Source organism: Eriocheir sinensis, chromosome 2, assembly GCF_024679095.1.
Source record: "Eriocheir sinensis breed Jianghai 21 chromosome 2, ASM2467909v1, whole genome shotgun sequence".
NCBI lineage: Eukaryota > Metazoa > Arthropoda > Malacostraca > Decapoda > Varunidae > Eriocheir > Eriocheir sinensis.
The window spans coordinates 16,023,098-16,048,553 of NC_066510.1; the positions used below are offsets into that span (position 1 = coordinate 16,023,098).

General features: G+C 44.4%; 1 protein-coding gene across 4 annotated transcripts; it reads right to left on the minus strand.

Moving 5' to 3' along the window:
- Positions 1 to 9,953: 9,953 nt before the first annotated feature.
- LOC127000272 (DNA repair protein REV1-like) lies at positions 9,954 to 24,910 on the minus strand. Of its 4 annotated transcripts, none has more exons than XM_050863751.1 (16): positions 24,807 to 24,910; positions 19,339 to 19,437; positions 18,627 to 18,753; positions 16,743 to 18,006; positions 16,442 to 16,562; positions 16,088 to 16,241; positions 15,705 to 15,877; positions 15,453 to 15,602; positions 15,042 to 15,160; positions 14,843 to 14,909; positions 13,601 to 14,545; positions 13,240 to 13,399; positions 12,717 to 12,826; positions 12,354 to 12,596; positions 11,819 to 11,970; positions 9,954 to 10,397 (listed from the first exon to the last, which is right to left on the minus strand). In XM_050863751.1, exons 2-16 carry the CDS (start codon positions 19,399 to 19,401, stop codon positions 10,328 to 10,330), a joined length of 3,918 nt encoding a protein of 1,305 aa, XP_050719708.1. In that variant the 5' UTR covers positions 19,402 to 19,437; positions 24,807 to 24,910; the 3' UTR covers positions 9,954 to 10,327. The 4 variants fall into 4 exon arrangements, with proteins under 4 accessions (XP_050719708.1, XP_050719689.1, XP_050719699.1 ...); XM_050863732.1 differs by having other exon boundaries at positions 9,954 to 11,188; XM_050863742.1 differs by lacking the exon at positions 24,807 to 24,910 and adding an exon at positions 24,524 to 24,664 and having other exon boundaries at positions 9,954 to 11,188.
- Positions 24,911 to 25,456: the final 546 nt, after the last annotated feature.

Consider the following 25,456-nt stretch of genomic DNA (forward strand, 5'->3'; position numbering starts at 1 on the left):
TTTTCAGTCCTGTTATCGCAATCTCTCTCTCTCTCTCTCTCTCTCTCTCTCTCTCTCTCTCTCTCTCTCTCTCTCTCAGTCGAAATCTACATAACACAATAAAAAGGGACACTCGATAACCTCGGACCGCGACAGTCGAAGCCCCGGGAATAGTTGCGTTAAAAATTTGCTTTGCCTCCCAAATACGCCATTGACCACAGGGAGGGAGAAAGACAGATAGACAGTTAGATAGATGGACATACAGAGACACAACTAATAAGAACAAATATCTGCTAACATAATTTTGAAATCATATTGGTCAGCGTAGAGCTTCGCAAAGGCCCGTAACGAACCAAACTGTAATTCAATAACAATTTAGAACAGGAAACTAGTCTGCCGTGGACCAGCCGATTCTAAACCTACCCATTCTCTTTCCTTCGATGTTCACGTATCCACAGCCATTCCTCTATGAAATTTAATCCCTCAAGGCGTCGTTTTATGAGGTTATAGTTGACGAGGATCACTTTTCAGAGAGAGCTTGTAGAGGCCGTGTGTCTGTGAGAAGATAGGAACAAGAGAAGATTGTAAGAAGGGAAGGAATGGAAGAAGGGGAGATGAGAAGATGGGAAGAAGAGAAGATGGGACGAAGGGCTGTCAGTCAATCAGCCATTCAGTTGATATGTGAATCCCTTTGTAGAATCGACCATTGATCAGTAAACTACGTAATTGCCTCATCAGTCAATCAGTCAATCAGACAGGCAGTCACTCAGTCAATTAAGTCATTCATAAATCAGTCAGTCAATCAATGTCAGTAGTGCATTGAGAACTAAAGTATGTAATTGCCTCATCAGTTAGTCAGTTAGTCAATCAACCAGTCATCAGTCGGTGTTCGTCTAGGCTATCGTGCGGCTCCTTATGTCTTCCTTCCTTCCTCAGGCGTCTGGTGTCCCGAGGAATACGAAAGGTCGGGCGCCACTCCTCTACGGCCATAAGTAACGCCACCTACAGTTCCCAGAATAGTCCCATCAGTAATGTCAGAGGTTGATCCGTGGTCCCCTAGATGGCCGTTTGGTAACTGGACGATCACTCTAAGCATCTCAGTCTGCCTTTCTTCCTTGCTTGTTTCCTAGTGTGGCAATTCCCGCCCTCCAGTGTGTGTGTGTGTGTGTGTGTGTGTGTGTGTGTGTGTGTGTGTGTGGCCTCATCATACTATAAGAAAAGAATAACAACGATAATAATAATAATAATAATAATAATAATAATAATAATAATAATAATAATAATAATAATAATAATAGAGAAAAAAGAAAGAAAACGTTGAATTAGAGGCGCGTCAGTTTTATTTTTAGCCTTTGTTCTGCCTTCTCTAACCCTGATAAACAAAAAAAGCAAATATACAAATAAAGTGAATAAATTAAACACATATAGTAAAATAAATACGTAAATAAGTAAATATATAAATAAGTAAACCTGCGTAACCAGTCTCCAAGCAGTGTGTGTGTGTGTGTGTGTGTGTGTGTGTGTGTGTGTGTGTGTGTGTTTCGTGGCTGGTCTTATAATTATTACAGGTAAAAACATACTCAAAACACCTGGCTGGTTAACCTTCACCTGTGCATACATACATAAATATGCGTTTGTTTCCAGGCCTGGGCGTCATCTGATCTTCCCTTTGTGGTCCATAGTGTTAAGAAACGCATCTGCCTGTGCCCTCGCGTGATGCTGGTGTGAGTCAAGGGTGATGGGGGGGAGGGGATAGTGGCGGTGATGGTGGTGTCGCAAGTTTGACCTACTGTGAAAGACAAACCAGCACGCGTAGAAGGCCATTGTTATTGTTGGTGGTGTTGGTGGTGTTGGTGGTTTGCCTAAGTTTGACCTACTGTGAAAGACAAACCAGTGCGCGTAGAAGGCCATTGTTGTTGTTGGTGTTGGTGTTGTTGTTATTGTTGTTGGTGGTGGTGGTGTTACTATTGTTCATTTGTTTTGCTTCTTCTTCTCCTCCTCTTTCTTCTACTTAAACTTCTTCTTCCTGTGTTTTCTTCTTGTTCTTCTTTATCTTGTTCGTGTTCTTGTTCTTCTTGCTCTTATTTTTTTGGTCTTTTTCTCCTTCCTTTCACGCGTGTCAACAGGGCAACGGGGAGCTAGATTTTTTCCTTTTACCTTTTACCTTTTTACCTTTTTCCACGGCTGTCTCCCCCTCCGCGGCGGCTTGTGAAATAGAGAACGAGAGGCGAGGAACGTGTTATCAGGTCCCTTCGACTTTATCGCTCACCCCTTGATGCTAGCGGCTGAAAATAACCCGCTGTGAGGAGTCTGATTCTAGCCAGTATTTTTAAACGTATCCGCGCCTCAGTTCACACGTTTGCAAAGCCTTTCGTCGAAGCTGCTGGGATTTTTATACTCTCTTTTTTTATCCTAGTGATAGTTTTACGCGACTTCTGCACCATGAACGGGAAAATCAAGCACCATCGAAACCCTGTTAATCTTCTCTGTGGCCTTGGGAAATACCTGTTCTGGGAGCCCGATACGTTTACGAATATGCACCTCAGAGAACGTTTATGTAGGCAGGCAAAGAGTGGATGTTAAGCAAGGTTGACATTTACGAGGTTACGACTTACGAACATGTTACGACCCCTAGTTGCAGAAAATTGGTGCGAGAAAAATTGCGAGGGACCGTTTGAGCGTGTTAAATTCCGGATTTTTGTTACGATGGTACGACCATGGTACGACCTTAGTACGGCTAGTACGATTTTTTGGGGGACGCGTGACTTTTTTGGTACGACGTTGGTACGACTAGTACGACTGGTAAGACGTTGGTTAGACCTTCGTTAGACGTCTCAACTTTTGGTAAGACTATGGTACGACCATATTACGACTATGGTATGACTATTAAGACCTGCCAGACTATGGTTGGAATTTTCCGAGGGAATCGGAAGGGTCGCGATTGTGTGATCCACCTGTATATAGGAGGGGTCCTGCAATATGCAAATCAGATTCCTCCTGACCTCCCAAGAAGATGGACGAGTACTACAACAACTACCTGGCTGGCCTCATGCTTGCCACTGTTGCCATGATGATCTTCAGTTATATGGTGGAACCACCTCATCCACCTCCTCCTCCTCCTCCTATACGTCGTCGTCCTCGTCGGTTGTGGTCAAGGCAGTGGCTATTGAGAAGAGAGGTATTTGGAGAATACGACAACTTACTGGCTGAGCTTCACCGGGAGGATGCCAGAGGCTTCAAGACATATGTCCGCATCACACCTGATTTTTTCGAGGAAATGATTGAGAGGATTACACCAGCTGTCCAGAAGAAGGAGACCAGATTGAGGAAGCCTCTCCCAGTGGGCCTCAAATTAGCCGTCACTCTACGCTTCCTGGCAACTGGAAACACTTACCAAAGCCTGGAATTCAGTTTTAGAACATCAAGGAGTGCCATCTGCAGGTTCGTTCCAGTAGTGTGCAAAGCTCTCATCAAGGCATATAAGCCCGAGGCCCTCAAGTGCCCAACAACTTCCGAGGAATGGAAAGAGGTCAGCTGTGATTTTGCCAGGAGGTGGAATTATTACAACTGTGGAGGCGCGCTCGATGGGAAACACGTCGCCATGAAGAAGCCAGCTGGTGCCGGATCTGTATTCTTCAATTACAAGAAGTTCCACAGTGTGATTTTGGTGGCCCTTGCAGACGCTAATTACCAATTCCTGTACGTCGACGTAGGCGCTGAGGGTGGAGCTGGTGATGCTGGGACCTGGGCGCCATGCAGCCTCCACAGGGCCATCATTGACGGACGGATAGGCTTTCCATACCCAACACCACTACCAAACGACGACCGAGACATCCCCTTCCACCTCGAAGGAGACGATGCATTTGCCCTGAAGACGTGGCTCATGAAGCCATACGCACACCTGTCCCAAATCCACCACGAGAGAGTGTTCAGCTACAGGCTCTCCCGTGCTAGGCGTGTGGTGGAAAATGCCTTCGGTATCCTGCAGCAGAGGTGGAGAGTCTTTTCAACAACCCTACTTGTCAGACCCAGAGTTGTCCGCCTCATCAGTATCTGTGCTTGTATTCTACACAACCTACAACTCAAGAAACAACCACCACTACCTCAACAGTTGGATCGTGAAGATGACAACCACAACATGATCCCTGGCTCATGGAGAGATGAAAACGACGTAATGGAAGACCTAGCCGGCGATCCAGGAATGAGGAACCCCTCCAGAGATGCAAAGTCAGTGAGGAAGTACCTAGCAGCATATTATGCATCTCCAGCTGGATCTGTGCCATGGCAAGAAGGAATAATATACCCAAGAGGAAGACCACGGAATGAATAGCAAATATGTAAGATGTATTAAAATATATGTATATATTTATTTTTGTAATAAAACATTAAATGTAAAAATGAAGGTACAAATTAAAACCAATTATCATAATATTGTTTCATATTCCCCCAACTGTAATTTTAAGGTATTAATAGTTAAGAATAAGAATTACACCAATTAGAAATAAATACATAATTAATAAAAAAAATAACAATGTAGTAGTAGTAGTAGTACCTAGTAATATTTATCCCTCTCCGAAACTGCATCGAGTACACATGAGTTTACATTCACTGTGAATAGGCTTCTAAAGCTAGGTTTTTCTTTAGAATTGCATTTATCTATTATATCTGGTCCTCCTTTCTAAGCTTACACGCTTACTTTGTGTGTAAGAGAGAGAGAGAGAGAGAGAGAGAGAGAAACAAATATAGAGTAAAGAGACTCGTGCTCCTAGGCTAGAATTTTGTTTTCAGTTGCATTTATTAATTATTTCTGGTCCTGCTTTCTGTAGGAGTTAAAACACACACAAAAAAAACTATTAGTATATTCATGATAAGAGAAATAAGTTAAAAAGGAAAAAAGAAACAGAGGCTGTACATTTTAATATTTATTTTACAAACATTTTATTTGTTTTTCCTTCTGATAAAAAAAACAAAAAAAATAAATCTTCACTTGCTGGTTCCTGGTTCTTCTGGGTCCTTTTGGGGTGTGTTGAGGGAGCTGATGGGGCTGGGGATGTCCAAATCTCGCATGAGATGTGCTAGAGGGCTGCCAAGGTCCGAAACTGTTCTCTTAGAAGGTGATGGTATTGTTTGGGCACCAGATGACGATGGTGCCTGAGAATAGCTACCAAACGTCTGTTGAGGGCCATACTGCTGCTGCTGCTGGAACGTTGCAGGAGGTCGAAACGGTTCATAGCTACTTGCTGCAGGAGGTGCCCAGGGTGCCGGCCCAGAAGTTGATGGTGCCACGTACTGCGGTTGTGTGAGTGGCTGCTGTTGATATGATATGGGTGGAGTCTGTGGCCTCTAATGTTGATGTTGTTGCTGAGGCTGGGTGTGGAGAAAGGGCGGCGGCTGCTGCTCATGCTGTGTCTGCTGGGCCGTCTGCTGCCTCTTCCTGGATTTGTACTTGTTGAGAATCGCCAGGATGTCCATCATGCAACTATCTTGTTCATCTGCCGAGAGGTATTGCAGATTGGCCAAGACAAACCTGGAGAACACTTCCAGCTGTGATTGTGAGGTAGACGGCGGTGGATGCTGGATCATAGCACTGGCCTTCTCGAACATCCTTTCAATAAAGCTTTCCCCGGGATGAACAGGAACTGCTGCTGGTGCAGGAGCTGGTTCAGGATTGCTTTCGGACTCTGGCAAGCGGCGCTTCTTCAAGTTCTTACGGCGTTGTATTGAGGTCGCCGAGAGGCCCGACAAGTCGCTGGAGTCCGTTGCAGAAGATGAATCTTCATGGGCAGAGAAGGCCTGCGAGGAGAGGGTAGGGGCATGCGCAATGTGGCCCCTGAAGAAGCCCCAATCCCTCATGATCTCCTGCTCCCTTGCCGTCCGTGGTCGGACCTCTGCACCACTCTTCATCTCGGCAGCTTCAATTTTCCCAAACGCCGTTCGTTTTTTCTCGAAGAATTTTCGTACCTGCAGGTACGAGCAGCCTGGGAACAGCTCAGCACACTTCTTCCACAGGTCCAGTTTCAGCATGTTGTTGTGGTAGGACTTCTCCTTCTTATCGTAGAGACAAGGGTTGTCCTTCAGGAAGTCTAGTAACGTCTGGACCTGCTCCTCGCTGAAATCGTAGTCCTTAATCTCGCTATGGGTAGGCCGGTATTTCTTCTTTGGGGCAGTAGTGGGAGCGGTGCTTGGGCCTTCATCAGGTGAGGATGATGGGCTCGAAGGTTCAGCAGGGGCGGCAGCAGCAGGGGCCTCAACAGGCCCCTCCGGCAGTTGGTGCTTCTTGGTGAACTTCCTTCGAACCATGGTGCTTGGTAGTAGGTTGGTAGGTTGGTAGGCAGGAGTTGGTGCTGGTGTGGCGGTCAAGGGTAGACTGAGTTCAGGGCAGTCAGCCACAGCCTATTAAGTTTTATACCCCAATGCGTGTCGTATTGGGACATCTCACGCGTCCAACCATAGTCACACGCGTCGTAATTTTGGTCTCACGCGTCGTATTATTGGTCTTATGCGTCGTAACACTGGTCGCACGCGTCTTACCAAAAATTCGCAACAGTCGTAAGAGTCGCACGATTCATGATTCATGAATCACGGAGGTCGTACCAAAAATCGCACTAGTCGTAATTTTTGTCTCACGCGTCGTAATTTTTGTCGCAATGGTCGTAACAAGGTCTCACGCGTCTTAACAAATTTCGTACTAGTCTTACCATGGTAAGACTAGTACGAACTTTGGTAAGACAAAATTGCGACCATTGCGACTAGTCATAATTTTTGTTACGACATGCCAAGACGTCGTAACATCGCATGGGGTCGCACCAAAATTACTAAAATATTAGAAATTTGGTACGACATATTACGACATCAGACGTCGTAATAATTTTTTTGTGACCATAGTACGACCATGTTTCGACCAAAATTACGACGCGTGAGACATGAGGTCTCACGCGTCTTACTATGGTCGTAACATGTTCGTAAGTCGTAACCTCGTAAATGTCAACCTACCTTTAACAGTATTGGAAAGCGAGGAACTGTTCACCCACACATACCTACACATTTATGGTTACCTGGGTGTTCGTACCTGTTCCTTCCTTCCTTCCTTCCTATCTTTCTTTTGTTGTTTTGTTTTGTTGTTACTGATACGTCTTGTGATGATAGTGGAAGGAAAAGTTATGCTCATCCACACAGCCACACATGTACGATTAGGTGTGTGTGCTTCCTTCTTTCTTTCTTTATTATTTTATTGTTTATATTCTGACGTTATTTGACAGGCTAGTATTTGAGAGAGGAACCATTTTTTTACATACAGCCACACATTTACCATTACGTGTGTTCTTACTTCTCTATATTACTTATTTATGTTGCTATGTGATTGCCTCCCACTCGTAATGCCGCTCATGTTAGTTAAATATCATCATCATTAACGTATAAATCCTTGAACTTATGTGTGTATTTATATTTTCATCGCATAGCCTCGTTTGGTAAATAATTCATCCCTTTTTGCTCAGAAGGGTTTCATCAATATCACCTAGACGTGTGTAAGGCTCCCAATATAAATCCTAGAACTTATTTGTGCATTTAAATTTCTATCACAGTCTCGTTTGGTAAATAATTCATCCCTTGTTACTCTGGAGGGTTTTGGATTCTCTTTCATCCTTATCACCTCGCTGTTTATAGGTCTTCCCAACGTGATGTGGTGTTTCAAGCTTCCCAGAGGTGACACAATCGTTTGGAGCTCTATATCTTTCCTACTGACACATGACAAAGCAATTATGTTCTCTCCGTGTTGTTATTTATCATTCTACCTGTTTATCCAACAAACTAATAGGGAGGATACGCTAGGAGGTTTATCTAGTAGTAATATATCCGATTTCAGTTAATCACATATTGCCCTGTCTCCTATATATATTTTTTTCTGTAATTTAGTCTCAATATTCCTAGATGTTTCTTAACCTCACGTAACACCGCATTTAAATCATTACAGATATCAATATTTATGTTTTGGGAGGTATCATTTTCTTTGGAGTATATATAATTACAGTGGTCTTTCGTTAATTGGTATTGATGACTCCTTGCCCTACCATCACCTCTAGTCGAAAGGTCAGACGGTGTGTGTGCGTGTATATATGTGTGTGGTCAATGGGAGCATGAGTGAGTGTAAGTTGTTGATATAGACTTTGTGTTTCGTAGTAGTGTGTGTAAGGAGTAGCTAGTGAGGAAAAGTGTGTGAATGAAGGAGTGACGCAATTTCCGATCTCCGTAGTGAGTGCGGTCGACATTCTCAGACGCTTCCTGTTCTCAGCGTCAGTCATTTCCAGAGGCCAAAAAAAGAGGTTAAAACGCCTTCCTATCAGTGTTTTTTCACCTTCACCGTACAGAGGCTTCATCAAACTACCATCAGGATCATAGATAAAACCACCCGCGGAAACGCCCGCAACTCCTACGAAAGCCTTGTCAAATGTGTGTGCCTGGGCGCCGAGATGTTGGCTATAAACGGTCGCTTCCATCCCTCACACCAACTATTTTCAAAGGCCTACAGGGAGGTCAATCGGTTTCTAATGAGTGTTTCCTTAGGTTCACGGTACAGAAGAAGGGTCAGTCTACCGGAAGGGTCATAAAACCATCTATGGGGACGACCACAACGCCTACGAAAGCCACGATAAAATGCGTGAGCTCGGGCGCCGAAATGTGTTGCCTAAGAATGACGCTGGGGATGCAGTGTGTTGTGGGGACGGCCAAGGTTGTGTTGCGTATAGGGTGTTGCGGGGACGGTCATTGCTGGTCATTGCTCCCACCTCCTACCTGGACACACTCGTCTTAATTAACATAAACGGGGGAAGGTCGTTACGGGTCGCAGAGGGTGGGGACGTGACCCAAGCGTGTGTGTGTCTTTGAGTATAGGGGTGAAGGTGGGGTAGGGAGGGATGGCAAAAGGGGGGGAGGGGGCCGGGAAGGAGGGTAAAAGGTGTGAAGGGAGGCAGGGGGGATCGCAAAAGGGGGGAAGGGGGGCAGGGAGGGAGAGCCAAATATCAAGAAATGGGTATAAATGAGAGAGAGAGAGAGAGAGAGAGAGAGAGAGAGAGAGAGAGAGAGAGAGAGAGAGAGATTTACATAGAAAATCAGACCACACAGACCCCATGGTCCAGACTTGGTGGTCTGTCCTTAAACCGAAGTGATTCTACATTAGTCAGATGGCTCCAAAACTCTGCATTTCAACTCTAGTTAATATTAAGTTGAAGGAAGAGTCGGTCGAGCTGGTTTTTAAAGGAGTCAATCGTGTTACACCAAGGCCATCTAGAGGGAGATGGCCTTGGTTACACTGGACCACTGACGGTGGGAGCTTATTCCATTCTCGCACTACAACGTTGGTGAAGAAAAATTTGGTGCAGGCTGACTTTACTTGTTTACATTTAAGTTTTGTGCCATTGTTCCTCGTTTGCAAAGTGTCATCGATCATACACAATTTTGATTTGTCCACATTCGTGAATCCATTGAGTATTTTAAAACATTCGACCAGTTTTCCTCGGAGGCGACATTTCTCAAGAGAGAACATGTTAATTATGGGTGGAGAGCCTCTCGTCGTAGGGTTTGTTGCGCAAGGAAGGGATCATTTTTGTTGCCCGACATTGAACAGTAAACACCTTCCAATTTAGCAATGTCCTTTGCATGGTGGAGAGACCAAAACTGTACCGCATATTCCAAGTGGGGTCTGACTAAACTATTGTAGAGCAGAAGTATTACTTCTTTATTTCTGAATAAAAAGTTTCTTTTAAAAACCCAACATTCTGTTCATTTTATTTGCTGCATCGATGCATTGCTGTGAGAATTTGAGGTTTTATGTGATTTTGACAGGTCTTTAACGCATTGAACGGTTGTGAGTTTAACGCTGCGCATTTCATAATCGAACTTCTCATTTCTTGTTCCAACTTGAAGGACCTGGCAGAGAGAGAGAGAGAGAGAGAGAGAGAGAGAGAGAGAGAGAAATGAAAGTCTGTAACTGTTAATAAGATCTGTTTATTCGATTTACATACAAAATTATTACATACATTATTCTCTTATGACAATACAATTAAATGGATAAAATTGTACTTAGATCTCTTCATGCTAATGGTTACAAGGAATCAAGGTTTATCACAGTCAGGCATCACCGGCAGCAGCTTTACCTGTGCCAAGACTGCTGGTAATGCATCACAGGAAGCTGCTCTTTATTAGCTGAAGTGACTTTACCGAGAATGTTGAGTGTTCCCTGAAGCACACACACACACACACACACACACCACTGATAACATCTCTCGGAGGAAGCTTTTAGGACAGGAAGACTGTTGATGCTTTACGTCACTATGCACTGCTGACAATCACTTCAACAATTTTCCTGTGGTGAAATGTAGGGCCACTGATAGACATCCAGGATGTTGTGGCTTATCCCAGTTCTGTAAAACCACAAACAACAAGCATACAAGGTCTGGCTGAGTATGGGGGCAAGCTCCCCGTAGAAATTTTTACTTTGACTCTCTCATATAGTATTTCCTGCCATCTGAAGACTATTATAAACTAACCAAACATTCTCAGAGATTTAGGGTTAGACAAAAAAAAAATCACGACTAAATAAAGCCCACAAGCCCTGCCCTGACAATGGCCGTGGCAAAATGCAGAAATGCCTTCCATTAAGTCCTGCATGAGGTGTGTCTGGCTAAGGCCACACCAACTGAACTTAACATAGTAATAGAAATATCAGGTACTAAACAGTGTATGACCTTACATATATCAGGTACTAAACAGTGTATGACTTTATAATACAACTGAGGTAATAGCATAAATATATTTTTCACCGAGACAAGCATTCACAATGCATGAAAACATAATAATGAAAGATGTTTGGCACATGTTTTCACTTTGTGAGTTATGAAGTATATCTTCCTCAGTAGTTGAACAATGCAATATTGTTTCAAAAGAAAACAGGTTCATTTTCAATGCCTGCTCACATTGTCCTGCAACCTTTTTTGTCTCTCTTAGTTTTGGGAACAAGCTTCTCAGGACAAAAAAAGGTAACCATCAGTCTGAAGACAGCCAGAGCACCGTTGGGTTACTTGAGGCTCAGGAGTTCTCAAAGAGCTTCACCTTCAGCTTGGCTCCATGAACCTCCAGCATGGCCGCCTGTACCTGGCTGATCACCACCTGGTACGCCGACTCCCAGAGTTTGTTATGTGTTCGCAGGATCTGCCTGGAGGATGATGTGACAATCTTCAGTCCTGCTCAGATATATGGTTAGCTCTGACCTAGTTCAGTTTAGTAAACTCAAGTACAGGTACAGGTTGAGAATCCTTTATCCGAAATTCCAAAATCCGAAAGATTTTTGAATGCTAACATGATGCATCACAAATGGAAAATTCCACAAAGTGATGGGAAGATTCCACAACGTACAGTTGTTGTGTGCTGCTCAGGGTGCCAGGTCCACGGTTTACCTGTCAAATTGGGAGGGTAAATCTACTGCTACGTCGACACCTTGGGCGTAAAACATCTGCCCACCACCAACGCGGGTTTTGGGCCGGCTTTTGGGATGGGACTGGGCAGGAACACAGTCCATGACCTGGCAACTCTGGTGCTGCTATGTGTTAGTTTGTTGTCAGCAGTCATCACAGTAACACCTTCCCTTGTTACTCATTGTGATTACCATGTGTTGTGTGCTCTGTGGTGTAAAGATACTGCTGTTGAAAATGTCAAAAGGGCCTGCATATTCCAAAATCCGAAAATATTCAAAATCTACAACACCTTCGGTCCCAGGAATTTTGAATAAGGGATTCTCAACCTGTAATACAAAAGCAATCCTACAAGCCCTTACCCTCACACTCACCTGTACAGGTACTTGATTAGGCAGTCCAACTTCTCCAGGTCGTGGTGTGTGATGAGGCTGGTGAAGTAGCTGCCCAATATGTCTGCGTCTTCATCCTCGGGACACGCACATGATGCCACCCAAGCCTGAATCACAGACTTCACATCCGGTAGCTGAAGCAAGTCACAGATGTAATATTTCAGTAAAATACAGTAGTGGCCCACTATACATAGGAATAGGAGCAGAGGTGTTGTTGGGCTTGCCTAAAGTTTTGCACTGGTCAGATTTTGTGCAGACTCAAGGTAACACGCCCAAAGGTCAACTCCTCATGACCTGGACAGCCAGTGAAACAACTGAGTTACCAGCCACCCAGACTGTGCAACTACACTACCTTGGAGAGCAGGAGCCATGCCCATCTTACATCTGCTGAGTGGGGAGTTGACCTCAGGGCGTGCTACCTACTGCAATGACATTATTTGTTCATTTATCGCATATTTCGTTTGTCCTGACCAATGCCTAAGGTAGAATTTCATTAAACCTTAGTAATATCTCTTACACTTCTCATTCCACAGAGATCAGGAACGACCTCAGCCCTTATTTTTTGCTCTTCCTTCCTCTCATCACTTGTTGGCAGCAGCTCACTGGTGCCTGCTGAAGGAGAGTATGGCATAGTGTCCATCTTAGGCTCTTCTTTTATCTCTTTACTTGGTGACATGGCTGACGCAGGTCTTTGGGGCTCAGGTGGTACACATCCTTTCTTACCAACAGAAATATTCTTCTTGATTCTGAAGTTTTGTGGCTGCAGGAAAGTTGAATATGCTATATACTGATAGTCTCGCATCACATGCAAGAAAATAATCTTGTATACAATATTTGTAACTCTGTTTCTTATGCTTTGTACAGTGGCAAAATATCTCACCTCTGCATTGCCGAGAATCAAGCTTGTCAGGGTGACCAGACCCTCTTCTCCCACCTGACGTGAGTCTGCCTTGCTCCCTCGCCCTCGCCGCCCCCTGGGCCTGCCCCGCCCTGTTGGCAAGAGTGGCATGTCACACCCTCCTTATGGTGTAGCAGGACAGTACAAGATCATGTGAATCTTCGGTTTAGGAAAAAATTAGCTAACCAACAAAATTTCAGCTTCAGGTAGATGCTCTTGTCTCCTAAAGGATTGCACAAGACTTGCTCAATTCCACTGGCCCAACAGGATGCAGTGTCTTCCATAAATCATGGACTAGTGAACCTTGCATCAAGTAAACATTATTTGTATCCAATGAACAGTGGGTCATCTATGCCTTTGGCATGCACACTGATGTGAGTGTTGTATTATTTACTTCTACTGTCTTTATTTGTATCATCATATCTCAATTCCAATGATTACCAGCAATTCTTTAAGTGGCATGTGCACAATGTGTTCATCTAGATGCTAGACTTTGGAGACTCACCTCGGCCTCGGCCATTTCCAGACCCGACCAGTGACCCTCTAACACTTCTGGCTCCTGGCAATGGTGGAGCTGCTTCCCTTGCTTGTTTACGGCGCTCCAGGTCTTGCCTCAATTCCTCTCGTAACTCTTCAGGAATGGCTTCCAAGAAGCTGGAATCTACCTGAAATGTAACTAGGATTTAGTGAGGTACACCAAGGAAAGCAGCTACATTATGACCACCAGCATGTCAGGAAAGGATAGGTCACTCAGTTATGTTGACTGCATTTGCAAGCTGTTTGGAAAGTAAATATTGTAGAAGGGTATATTGGAAGCCATCAAAACTGCTATCAGGGAGGGGGGGGAGGCTATCATGAGTACTTACCTGAGAAAAACTAGTAATCAGTGGAGAATCATAAGCATTTTCTGACACAGCAGAGAAATTGCTGTTGGAATTAGTAGCATCTCCAATCTCTCCGAAACCACTGGCCTCCTCCAAGACTGGCAGTGGTGCACTCTGATTATTGGTGGCAACCTCTCTGTGAACGTCACGCCCTCTCAGCTGAGAGTTGTTGCCTCTCGCTGTGTCTGAAAAACTTGTCTGTGGCCCATCAGCAGCTGCTGCTGGCTGAATAATATTGGAGGCTTCTTGTCTTCTACTTTCTTCAGGCATCAACAAACCAGATGTGCCTGGCTGTGCCTCAGCAGCACTGCCCCTGTGGCTGCTCTTGCTGCCTCTGCCACCAGGGAGGGCAGGGATGATGTAGCCCTGTTGCTGGTACTCTGCTATTACCTGATCTCTCATGTCCTCAGGCAGTGCCAACAGCACCTCCATGTCGATGCTTTTGGCTTCATTAGAGTTGCTGTTTGTTGTACTTGTTGGTGTGTGACTGACAGGCAGCACGTGACCTGTGTCTGATGGCTGGCCTGTGTCATGCCCTGGATGGCCTGGCCGGTGTTCACTTGAGCTCTTCACCACAGCCATTGCAGCATTTTCTTTTTTTGACATAGATGATTCAGGAGTTGAATGGATATCCATGTCTTCAGCACTCGTGGAACTTGTTCCAATTTCAAAGGTTTTCCTTTTGGCTCTCAGCAGAAAGTTCTTCATTGGTGAGTCAGGGGACTTTTCTGCACCTTCTGCTGGTGTCACTACAGCATTTTTTTCTCTTGACAAGTTAGACACAGTTCCAACAGGAGAAATTTTTGCGCCTGGGCTTCCTGTGGCATTTGTTCCAACACTGGAGGATTTTTGTCTGGCTGCCAGCAGGAAACTTTTTATTGATGCACCCAGAGGCTTTGCTCCACATTCAGGTTCCAGGCGAGACACCTGAAAAGGTGTGACATGTTGTAGTATGGGTATGATTGCTTTATTTCTTACAGTATTACTACCAAATATCCAGGATAAATGGCCATGAATGGATTTGTTTTACCATTTTTGTGACGAAGAGGCAGAGCTGTGTGAGACTAAGATTTAAGCCTTGATAGATTGTCTCTTTAGCTATACTGACACTATTGCCCCTTGCTAAGAGCACCATCACAATCTTGGCATGGCTAAACAGCTTATCAATCCATCAATATGGAAAATACAGCAGTAAACCTAGCACACATGAAGTAATACACATACCTGAATTCCAACTCCCCTGAAATCTTGTGGTGGACTTTTTATTTGTTTCAGTAGAACTAATGTCTCCCTGAAATGATCAGGAGCAATGTAAGCTTAAATAAAATGTGTGCAAACACTGACCCATTATGTGGGTCATTCTTAATACATAATGAGTAAATGGAAAATATTGTGATCTTAGTAATGAGACAAATAACTGCACCTTTCAATGACGTCTGCAGATGATGTGGCACAATTTAGGGATGCAGACTTGGCAATGTTGTCACACACGCCGTGGCCCATGAACTTGGCTGTCTCTACGGGCGCATCCTTGGCACGAATCTGTGAGGAGGGAAATGGAATAACAACAGTTACGTTGCATCTCTTGGCACTTGTCTGATAAGAAGGTGGAGTAAGAATAAAATAATACTGAAGGGTGCTCCAGAAGTGTCTTTTACCCACCAATCCTTAGGCACCGGGCAGAGTTACAATTTTACTTTCTTTTCTCCTTTTGTAAGAACCTGCAATATGGTGACTGATGATGTTGGTAATTATTCCCTTCTGACTTGGTTGCCACACCTTGCAAACGCTGGTAAAAATAAAGTTATTGCCTCAAACTATACAAAACTATCACCTTTAGCTTGAGTGTGATGCACTTCCCCTTCATCTTGATGGCTAGCAGTCTGCTCTCCACCTCGGCTGCCAACTCACTGATGAACTTGTAGGCGTCACTGTGGCAGGTGAAGCGGATGCCATAGTTCACCTCTGCTGACACAGACTTCCTCTGAAAAGATGCACACACTCACTACAAGCACTGCTGAAGTGTATGGTCATTAATGAATTACCACATAAACCTGATTATTAATGGAAGATAACTGAATCCTACCACATGTTCACTCTTGACGAGTCGACTGTCCACTCCGCGACAGTAGTTGTAGAGGGACTGGCCGGTGCGGGGCCCAAACAGTGTTTGCAGGTGACTGAGGGAACATTGCTGTAGGTCCCCGCAGGTCATGAGCCCCTCAGCCTCCAGCTGTCGTCCAGTGGACCAACCAACACCTTAAAGTGACATAGTGTTGTCAATAAAGAGAATCTACCCTCTAAAGTCACATGACTAGGGAGTAAAAACAAACAAAACATGACTTAAAATGCTGTAATCAAATGACAGGCTGTTTCACCTTGCCCATCGCCATGATGTGCATACGAGAGACAACTGATCCCGTGACCAGCTGTTTCACCTTTCTATCAACATCATGGATAATTAATTACCTGGAAGCTCCGTGACCTTGTGGTCCTTCATGTGGTGTGTCAGGTCCTGAGGGTCAGCCCAGTGCTGGCCGTTGGGCTTGGCCAAACGCGTTGCCATGCGGGCCACCAGCATGTTGGGTCCCAGGCCGGCAGAGCAGGGACACCCTGTTTCTTTCTGCCATTACACAGAATCTACACTTAAATGGAGTCTTAAGGTGTGCCAGTGAAATGGAGTTGAGAGAAACATACCATGCAGAAACAAGAATTCATAACTGTGCTCTGAGCTTCAAAGATTAAAAAAATATTACTTGAAATTTACTTTCATTCAGTATTGTGTTTATCCTACAATTAGGTAATGCTCCTTGCATGCCTTACTTGTACTCTCTCCCTCAAGTATGTTGTGAAGTCCATGGGTGACACATGGCAGGAATGAAGGAGTTCTGTCAGGTCCACAAACATCTCGTCACAGCTGACAGCCTCTATGTCATGGGTGAAGCTGCAAAGCAAATGTTCACACTATATTGCATGCTAAAAAAAATGTGGGGAGTAAACATATGACATAATGCGAGTGAGACAGACATTTTCATATTTTTCGCTTGTTAAAACAGCTTGAGTAATACCTTTATATGTGTACCAGAGAGTTAGACCATTTAAAAACATCCCTTGTCAACCCTACCTTGCCACAATGTCATAGAGTTTGTAAGAGACCTCCTTGTATCCCTCGAAGTCATAGGGGATGGTCTGCAGGCTGGGGCACAGCTTCAGGGCCGGGCCGAGGAACATGCCATTCTTCACCCCGGCCTTGCGCGCCTCGTAGTTACAGGAAGCAATCTCGGACATGGAACTCGTCTCGTCAATGAGGTGAATCGTGGAAAACTTCTTATCTGGGTTTCTGTCAGTCTGCTCTGCATCCTCAGCATCATCCACTGCCTCCTTTATATCACTCTTTACCATTTCTGTAACTTTACATCCTGCTGCCTGTATTTTGGCTTTTAGTTTCTTCTCGGCTCGTTGCTTGTAGAAGTTCAGCTCATACTGCCGATCCATTCCCTCCCGAGCCTGTCCCTGGGGGTTGCCTCGGGCGTGAGTCACAGCAACTGGTTTATCATGGAGCTCTGGATGCTTGCGGAGGCCAACGGACACGAAAAAGCAGTCCATGTCTATGTGCATGATTACTCTTTTGCTTTTGGGAGGAGGACCTGAGGGTTGTGGGGGATCCTGGCTGGGATTTCTACTTCTTAGCCAGCTCTTCAGTTTGTCTCGGCCAGGAAAACCATCACACTTGTTCTGCAGCTCGTTGACATAGGCCTTGAACATTGCCCCCATGGTTGATATGTGGTGGAGTCTAGAGTTACTGTAAAATTCTGTGAGAAACCTTGGATTGGCAGTGCTCATGGCATGCCCCTTCAGCGGACTCTTGTGGAATGTGCTGCTGCTAGTGCTAGTGCTGGGGGCATTGGGAGCCGTCACTGTGTGCTTGTCTTGCTCGCTTTCACTCTCAGCACCTGCTTTGGTATCCTTGGAGTCTGGCCTTTCAGTCTTTATGTTATGTTCAACAGAGTCATCATCCATTGCAGAACTTACTACCTTCTGGCAACTTTCTAATTTTCGTTTTTCTGGGCTTGAAGGTTCTTGTTTCATAGTCCCAGATGACTCTCCTACACTCTTCTTAGGCGATGGTACAGCCTTGAACTGCAACCGAGGCTGACTTCTGGACTGATGGCCATAGAGGATGTACTTTGTGTAGTCCAGGAGATGACCAGCACTGAGCGAATCTGTGATCCACTTGGGGCTGACGATCCTCTCGGTGTTCATGTTCTTGATCTTGGTGTCCGGCAGGTTGTTGGCGATGATGTGCGTCGTCTTGGAGCGGGAGTAGTAGTGATGGTAGGTCCCGCCGTGCACCATCATCACGCGCTTCAACTCCTCCGCTGTGGGCTCTGGCGAGGCAATAAAGGGAACTTTGGTAACTTTGGCCACTCATCTAAACACTTTTTTGTAGGGGCAGTGATTAGCAGGCTTTTTTTAATCAATTATTTTTTTGCCTGTGAGCTGCTTCCTTTACTGTATATATATATATATATATATATATATATATATATATATATATATATATATATATATATATATATATATATATATATATATATATATATATATATATATATATATATATATATATATATATCTATAAAGTAGTCTATTCCACAGTGACTGGAGCATAAACCCCAAAACTTTATCTTTTAGTTAGTAGTCAATATAAAAATCATTAAAAGAGCCGATGTGTCTTGACTTTTCATTCTAGTTTCATGATATACAGAAATTGAGGACACACAAGTAACATCACACAGTTTCACTAAATCACTTTCCTTGTCTTGAATAGTCCGATATCTTCTCTGAAAGGCTACTGCCAGCAATTAAAATAAATGCCCCTGCTGTTACATGCAATAAGTATGGAGCCTTTCAAACTGAGTAGGGAATGTTCGTCAGTATTGGTAACTGTTGAAGTCTTATGAGGATAAAAAATAGTAAGTGAAACATTTTAACAGTGAGCACTGACCTGTATATCCATTTACAAATATTGCTACACCACTGAATAAGCCTTTCCTCTCTTCCTCTCCATCAGCGGTGACAGAGTCCTCGTACTGGTGCTCCAATTTGGCAATCTTTGCAGCCATGTACCCGCCCTGGTGAAAAAATCATTATGAATGGATTGATTCTTGCATGAGTGCTATCCACAAACTGGGTGGCATGGTAATCTGAACTGATGTGCAAAAGATCAAGAGTGGGAGGTCAAGATGCTGGAATGAGTTTAAGTGGAGGGACTTAAGAGTTAATAATGGATGTCCAAAAGATGAAACCAAGAGTGGGAGGTCAAGATGCTGGAATGAGTTTAACCCTTTCAATACGGTGATGCAGACGTCGGCGTCACAGTATGGAAAGGGTTAAGAGGAATTGGAAGAGGATTAATCCTCTTCTAAACCTCTTAATCCTCTTCCATTTCCTCTTAAGAGGTTTAAAAGAGGAGTAAGAGAAATGGAAGAGGATTAACCCTTTCCATACGGTGACGCTGATATCGGCGTCACCGTACTGAAAGGGTTAAGTGGAATGCAAGGACTTAAAGAGTTAATAATGAGTGGTGAGTTTGGCTAAACAAGCACTATCATCCTCTTTTTTTTTTTTAAGATAAGAAACATATGATGGGGATGAAAAGTCTGCCTCAGACACAAAATATGATGCTGCTCAGCAACAGGACTCAATGAAATACTCACCGCCTCCTCAAACCCGGTGGGTCCATAGCCCCTCCGGCGGCGGCCGCCCCCTCTGCTTCCCATAGCTGCCTCCTGTTACTGTTCACTGCATGTCGAAGCCTGAAATTTAAAAGGAGAATAGCTATGACTTACGTTATTGGACTACCTGGTGTGGTTTAGTTGCAGTGGTGGGTGAGCTTGAGCTGCAGCAGAGTTTGTGTTGGCCAGACTGATTTAACATTTGCCCAGACTATATTATCATATGCTGGGGCATAATGTATGGCTACTATGTTATAAAAACGAGTACGTATGTGTATATATACTGAGTTATAGTCTATTAAAGTAAAAATCACTGCTGATGAGCAAGGTTTGTGCTCCTCCTATCCTCCCTTAAGTTTACCTCCCTCTTTCTCCACTTTATTCTGTCAGTTCTGCTTTTCCTCTTGAACTAAAAAAAATGGCTTAACATTTGCTCTTCATCCTCCTTTTCATTTCTCTGTTATCTCCGTCTTTATCACGGTCTCTGCCTTCACGGTCAAAATCTATGTGCCGCCATACCCTGAGCTGCCCGACCTACACTGACATGCTTTGGTTTGGTGGGTGGGGAATAGCTGCCACCTATAGTCCAGACACTCTGCAATAACTTAATGGTGTCTATAGAGAGGCTTTTTGATTCTGGCCGATCACAAGGGATCGCCTACTCAGCCATCCAATGGGGAGCCTTCACAGCCAATTCACTTATTGTTTTTGGAGCTTCACTTTGCACTTTAACGTAAGTGGTGGGCGGCAGTTTGAAGCGAGCAGGGAAGGTGTAGGTTGTAGTCCTTGGTTCTTAGGTTACACTTTATTTTTTGGATGATATGGCACCGGTGAGCCTTTTATGTGCGTTTGCTGTGTTTCTCAAGTATCACGTGTCTGAACTTTGAAAAGGCTTTGTTATTTTCATGAAGATAAGCCGGAAGTGTTGTGTCGTTAGCGACCTGGAGGAGGAGAGGCACAGGAAACCCCAGGGAATGTCTCAACAGTAAGCAGCATATTGTTCATGGGTTTCTTTGTAAATTATGCTTAAATGTACCTATTTCTCTACAGTCACACAACTTCGTTAGATATCCTTCAGGAGTTTTCCCTAAATGGTGACTGACTACTAATGTAAGGATCTTTCTTTTTAAAGATGACCATACTCTTCTAGGGCATTTCTTCCCTACCTAGGGTGGAATGCCAACCCTCACTGGAGGCTAGATGTTAATCCAGAATTATACCCAACTCACTTCAGTGGCTGACATTTTTTCTGGTGGATTTTGTTGTCCTATTCATCATTTTGATAACAGTTTCCATCACACATTACTCATTTCTAAGGTTTGAAAAATAATTATGCGGTGATAGGTTCCTATTTTAGCTGCAGAGGATACTACTGTTTTAGTCATGATAGGTCAGGGCAGGATAAGTTATTATAGTGTTAATTTACTATTCTAGCTGTGATACATTAGGATTTTAGCTGCAGTAAATTACTATTTTAGTGGCAATAATTATGATTTCAGTGATAGGTCACTATATTAGCGGCTACATTAGATAAGATGAGGTTCAGAGTTAGTTTAGTGGTGATAGTTTACTATTTTAACACAATCGGTTGTTAATTTAGTGCCGCTAGGTTGCTATTTCAGCAGTGATAGGTTACTTTTCTAGCAACTGGGTTAGGTAAGGTTAAATTCAGTTTGGTTAGTTTAGTGGTGACAGATTTTTTTTTTTTTTTTACAACAAAGGAGGCAGCTCAAGGGCACAAAAAAAACCCAATAATAAAAAAAGCCCGCTAATCGCTGCTCCCATAAAAGAATTAGAAGAGGTGGCCAAAAGCAAGGTCAAATTCGGGAGGAGAGGTGTCATGATACCCTCCTCTTGAAAGAGTTCAAGTCGTAGGCAGGAGGAAATACAGATGAAGGAAGATTGTTCGAGTGTACCAGCGTGAGGGATGAAAGAGTGAAGATGCTGGTTAACTCTTGCATAAGGGGTTTGGACAGTACAGGGATGAGCATGAGTAGAAAGTTGAGTGCAGCGGGGCTGCGGGAGGGGGGGAGGCATGCAGCTAGCAAGTTCAGAAGAGCAGTCAGCGTGGAAATATCGATAGAAGATAGAAAGAGAGGCAACATCGTGGCGGAATTTAAGAGGTAGAAGACTATCAGTAGGAGGAGGAGAGCTGATGAGACGAAGAGCCTTAGCCTCCACTCTGTCCAGAAGAGCTGTGTGGGTGGAGCCCCCCCACACTTGAGATGCATACTCCATACGAGGGCAGACAAGGCCCCTGTATATGGATAGCAACTGCGCGGGGGAGAAGAACTGGCGGAGACGATACAGAACGCCCAACCTCGAGGAAGCTGATTTAGCGAGAGAGGAGATGTGAAGTTTCCAGTTGAGATTTTGAGTTAAGGATAGACCGAGGATGTTTAGTGTTGAAGAAAGTGACAGCTGGGTGTTGTCGAAGAATAGGGGATAGGTGTTTGGAAGGTTGTGTCGAGTTGATAGGTGGAGAAATTGAGTTTTTGAGGCATTGAAGGACACAAGGTTCCTTCTGCCCCAATCGGAAATGATAGCAAGGTCTGAGGTTAAGTGTTCTGCAGCCTCCAGTCCGGAGTCGTGTACTTCCTGTTTTGATGGTCTTCTATTGAAAGAAGTTGAATAATGCAGAGTGGAGTCGTCGGCGTACGAGTGGACAGGACAGTTTGTTATGGAAAGAAGATCATTGATGAATAACAGGAAGAGAGTGGGTGATAGAACAGAGCCCTGTGGAACGCCACTGTTGATAGGTTTAGGGGAAGAGCAGTGACTGTCTACCACAGCAGAGATAGAACGTCCGGAAAGGAAACTGGAGATAAAGGAACAGAGAGAGGGATAGAATCCGAAAGAGGGCAGTTTAGAAAGCATAGACTGGTGCCAGACTCTATCGAAGGCTTTCGATATGTCTAGCTCAACAGAGAAAGTTTCACCAAAACTGCTAAGAGAGGATGACCAAGAGTCAGTTAAGAGAGCAAGAAGATCGCCAGTAGAACGCCCCTTGCGGAATCCATACTGGCTATCAGAAAGAAGATTAGAAGTGGAAAGATGCTTTTGAATCTTCCGGTTAAGGATTGATTCAAAAGCTTTAGATAGACATGAAAGTAAAGCTATTGGGCGGTAGTTTGAGGGATTGGAGCGGTCACCCTTCTTAGGCACAGGCTGTACAAAGGCATACTTCCAGCAGGAAGGAAAGATAGATGTTGACAGGCAGAGACGAAAGAGTTTGACCAGGCAGGGTGTCAGCACAGAAGCACAGTTTTTAAGGACAATAGGAGGCACTCCATCAGGTCCATAAGCCTTCTGAGAGTTGAGGCCAGAGAGGGCATAGAAAACATCATTTGGAAGAATCTTAATAACAGGCATAAAGGAGTCAGAGGGGGGATGAGTAGGAGGAATATGCCCAGAATCGTCCATGGTGGAGTTCTTACAGAAAGTTTGAGCGAAGAGTTCAGCCTTAGAGACAGATGAGATGGCAGTGCTGCCGTCAGGGTTAAGGAGAGGAGGGAAAGAGGAAGAAGTGAAATTGGAGGAGATATTTTTGGCTAGATGCCAGAAGTCACGGGAAGAATTCGAAGAAGCAAGGTGTTGACATTTTCTATTTATGAAAGAAGTTTAAGTCGGAGAATAGATTTGGCATGATTCCGGGCTGAAATGAATAGATCAAAGTTAGTGGGAGTTCGAAGGTTCTGGAACCTTTTGTGAGCTGCCTCTCTATCTTTAATAGCACGAGAACAAGCATTATTAAACCAAGGCTTTTTAGCATGAGGAGTAGAGAAAGTACGTGGAATGTATGCCTCCATTCCAGAGACAATCACCTCTGTGATGTGCAGAGCACACACAGAGGGGTCTCTCTCCTGGAAGCAGTAATCATTCCACGGGAAATCGGAAAAGTACATCCTCAGGTCGTCCCACCAAGCTAAAGCAAAATGCCAGAAGCATCGCCTCCTCAGTGGGTCCAGAGGATGTACAGGAGCGATAGGACAGGATACAGAAATAAGGTTATGATCGGAGGAGCCCAACGGAGAGAACAGTTTGACAGAGAAAGCAGAAGGATTAGAGGTAAGGAAAAGGTCTAGAATGTTGGGCCTGTATCCAAGACGGTTGGGAATACAAGTAGGGTGCTGAACCAACTGCTCTAGGTCGTTGAGGAGAGCAAAGTTGTAGGCTTGTTCACCAGGCTGGTCAGTGAAAGATGATGAAAGCCAAAGCTGGTGGTGAACATTGAAATCTCCCAAGATGGAAATTTCAGCGAAGGGAGAGTGGGTCAAGATGCGCTCCACTTTTAGAGTTCAAATAGTCAAAGAATTTTACATAGTTAGTAGAGTTAGGTGAGAGATAAACAGCACAGATGTATTTAGTAATAGAGTGACAATGAAGTCTTAGCCAGATGGTGGAAAATTCAGAAGAGTCAAGGTCGTGGGCACGAGAGCAAGTGAAGTCGTTAGCATGCGTGGCGCAACATCCAGCTTTGGATTAAATTTAGGATAGAGATAGTAGGAGGGAACAGAGTAGAGATTGCTGTCCGTAGCCTCAGAAACCTGTGTTTCGGTGAGGAAGAGAAGGTGAGGTTTGGAGGAGGAGAGATGGTGTTCCACAGAATGAAAATTAGAACAGAGACCGCGAATGTTCCAGAAATTGATAAGGAGGAGGTTCGAGGAGTTATCAGGACACCTCTCAAGTCGGCAGCCAGAAGGGGAGTCCTCCCTGGGGGAATTTATGGTCCCCCCCCAGGCGGGGACTCTGAGGCAGTTATTTTTTTCGCAATGTTGAATTTTGAATTTTGGGAAAAAGATTATAATTTCAGTAGCATTAAGTTTCTAATTAAGGTGTGACAGAGCATTATTTTTGTGGCGTTAGCACCAAAGTGATATTACATTCCTGTTTCAGAGGTGATAGGTTACTCTTCTAGCGGCGAGATCGGGTAAGGTTAAGTTCAGTTTGGTTGGTTTTATGGTGATAGTTTACTCTTTCAGTGGCATATGGTTACCAATACGGGTGTCATAAGTTTAGCGGCATTAGTTTACTATTTTAGTGGTGACAGTTACTATAGTGGTATTAGTTTACTATTTTAGCTGCAATAGGGGACTGCATGTATTTGTAACCTGTTTGTTGAGCCTTGAACCACAAAAATACGGCGTTTATTTCTTAGTTTACTTACATTTACTGAAACCATAACAGACTGACAAGAGTGAATCGCCAGCAAATCTTTCAAAGACGCTCCTCTCCTCCTTCATTCATCTTGCCTCAGTGACATACAAGGGCCAGCGTTCCCTTTTGCTCAGACTCACTAATACACTGCGCGGGTTTCTAAATATGATGCAAGTAGACTATGTTGACCGCCTCCAATATTACATGTTGTATGGTATTGTCATATTTATTTTTGAAGGAGTTCACTGAGGGAGCAGTGTCAAAAAGACTGCACTCAAATCCCTCACACTCACCTCGTACACCTCCTATATAAGCTGAGAAACAGAAGCAGCTCGCCCTCCCCTCCTAGTCCATGCCGCCCAGTGTTTGTGTTTACCTCTGCTCAGTGATAGAAAACCGGCCACCCGTTGAAGGGTAAACACTAGTATTCCTTGTGTAGCCATTTTTATCGTCGTCAGAGACACGCCAGTCCTCGTCGACATGTAGTGACACGACTTGCCTGATGGGGGAGCCTCCCATAACCCACTTAGCCAGTGGGGTACCTCTTTGGCCGACTGGTAAAGGAGTGGCTCTCCCGTTACGCTGGTCGCGGGTTCGATCCCCGGCGCCGGCAAACCTTTCCTTGTCTGGATTAATTTCTCGTGTGTTTCGTTACACGCAGAGGTCGTGTTATAGTAAAGAGAAAACTCTGGCATTTCAGACAGACCGACTTCAGGCCCATAATTTTGGCAGATTTTTTTTTGAGGGGGGGGCTTGATGGCATTAAAGGCTCATGAGCTGTTTGGGGAGGGCGGCGAGCGAAGCCAGCATGCGCAGGTGGGAGATAAAAAAACAACAACAACAACAACACTTCTATGGGCGTGTTTTGGCCGATATAGAAAACACTGAGGCGGGGGGGCTATAGCCCCATAGCCCTACCAAAAATTACGACTCTGAACCTGGT